Source organism: Apis dorsata, unplaced genomic scaffold (genome assembly GCF_000469605.1).
Source record: "Apis dorsata unplaced genomic scaffold, Apis dorsata 1.3 scaffold_61, whole genome shotgun sequence".
Lineage (NCBI taxonomy): Eukaryota > Metazoa > Arthropoda > Insecta > Hymenoptera > Apidae > Apis > Apis dorsata.
The window spans coordinates 41906-44235 of record NW_006263361.1 but is presented as its reverse complement, the minus strand read 5'-3'; the positions used below and the strand labels follow the sequence as shown (position 1 = coordinate 44235).

At 54.7% G+C, this 2330-nt stretch overlaps 1 protein-coding gene across 1 annotated transcript in view; it reads right to left on the bottom strand.

Moving 5' to 3' along the window:
• LOC102673314 overlaps positions 1 to 2330 on the bottom strand; it is an 8984-nt gene that overhangs the window by 750 nt on the left and 5904 nt on the right. The window contains exon 3 of the mRNA XM_031515301.1: positions 1 to 2327. Within this exon, the coding sequence (XP_031371161.1) occupies positions 1 to 2327 (2327 nt within the window). The remainder of the gene's footprint in view (positions 2328 to 2330) is intronic.

Genomic DNA, 2330 nt, shown 5'->3' with positions numbered 1-2330 from the left:
GATTCTTCGCCGGCCTGCATCGCGTCCCGTTCCTCGATCAGAAACGGTTGCATGATCGTCTTCTCGGCGATCGAATTCATCGAATCCTGGGGCATCGCGTAACAAGCCGGCACCTTGTGCCTGTTCGCAACGTCCTTCAGAGTTCTGCTGAGCTCGGCGAGCACGCTGTCCGTAGGATCGCCGATCGTTTTGTGATCCTTCCTCACGTGCCTCTTTATCCTGTTCAAATTGGTCGTCGCGTATCCGCACTGTGCGCACTTGTACACACCCTGAGGAGTGACCTGGACCGTTGTCTCGTCCTGCCGTTTGCTCCTCGTCGGATCGGGAATGTTTTGATTGACAACCACTTGCGGGCTGTTCCCCGTACGATCCTCCTTCGCCTCCAAATCGAATCTCTCTTTGCCCTCGTTCGTCAATTTCTCCGCGTCGAGACTTAGATTATTGAAGAGGGGGGGTTGAAAATGGGGGAGCAAGGTGGGGAATTGGTGGGACGCGAGTAGATGTTGATGCAACATCTCAGGCTGGTGAAACGCTTGAGAACAGATCGGGCATTGAAGCGACTTCTCCCCCTCCATGTTNCGCCCGTGAGATCTCTCGTGAAGGAAGAGGAACGGTAGTACGGTGGTCGTGAAATTGCAATAGGAACAACGGTAACTCTTCGATTGTTGATCTTCGGAGGACGATCCCAAGAGATTGGACAACACTTGGTTACCCAAACCCGCGTAATCGGCGGCGGACTTGATTTGCTGCGAGATCTCGAACCCGTTTGGTATCTTCAAGTTCGAGCCCGGTTGACCGGTTTTCACATTCGCCGCCCTGCTCCCCGACTTGGGGATCGTTTGATACTGTTGCTCCATCTCGCGCCACTTCTCGATACCTGTCTTCCCGTGATCGCCCATCAGATGAGCCTTCAGCCACTTTATACTGCGGAACCTTCTGCTGCAGATCGGGCAAACCTCCGTGAAATGAGTGAAATATCTGTGGGTCAGATCACCGAGTTGTTCCGGTTTCAAAGCACCGTCGTCCGCGTTCGCCGTTTCGTGGCTCTCCTGTTTCACCGTGCTCGCCGTATTTTCATCGACTATGCCGTGCGTGTTGTGCTTGTGAACGCGTAAGAAGTACTTGCTGCACAGCTCTTTGTTGCAAATGTTGCATATCACGCCTCCTATCTGGGCCCCATTCTCGATCTCGATACCGTGCATCCTCTGCATGTGCGTCTTCATAAAATACTTATTGCATAATTCCTTGTTGCATATCTCGCAGTAGCTCGACGTAGGCGTCATCGACGTCACTTTCCTCTCGGCCGTCGGCGCCTGGCTCGTCGAGTTCGCGTTGGTAACGCTCGTCGCCGAGGTTGTCGCGACGGTTTGTGGGACGGCACTCGAGATCGCCGCTTGATGCTCCTCGGCTACGTGTTTTCTCAGGCTGTCCTGACTCGCGTACTCTTTGCCGCATAGGGTGGAAAACGTCGCGGTTAAGGGCGACTTCTCTTGCGGCGAGGACGTCGAATCTTCGCCAATGGCGGCTCCGTGCTCCGTTATCGTATGAATATGCAAACCCGCTCTAGACTCGCATTCTTTTCCGCACACGTTGCACGATAATCCTTTCCCAGACTTGAGCCCGTTCAGTTGCAGAAGCATGGTCTGCAATTTTTGAAGATCCTCCGAGATGGAGTCGTTCCGCGGATCGTTGGCCGTGTCCAGCTCGCACTCTTGCCGGCCGGGCGACTCCTGCCCCTCGTGCATTTTCCGGGAATGCGCTCGGTACAGGTCGATCGTTTGGAAACGTATCCCGCAAGTTTTGCACTCGTAATCGTCGCCGCCACGCTCGTTCGATTCCGCGCCACCTCCACCCGCGTTATTCTCCCCCATGATTAAATTCAACGGGCTGGTCTGCACTTGGTGCCAACTTGGCAGCATCGCCGTCCCCGGATTATTGGGCGATCTTTCGTTATCCTGAACGATGATACCGTGCCTCTTCATTTTATGCGTTCGAAGGAAATACTTGTTACAGTACTCCTTACAGCATATCTCGCAGAACGCGTCCGGATTTATGACCCCCAAACGACGAAGCCGATCCGCGCTAAACCCGGAGTCGCGCGCCTGTTGAATCGATTGAGGGGATAGGTGTCTGGGCGCCGGCACGAACGTCGCATCCTCCTGCTCGATCCCGTACTCCTGCCTCAACAACGTCTCCATACCCATACTGTCTCTCGACGCCTCCCCCCTGTCCTCCTCGTTCTGCAACAAACTGATCTGCCCCTCCTGCGATTGATCCGACAACTCGGCGTGCATCTTCTGCTTGTGCTTACGAACCGACTCCTCGTTCTT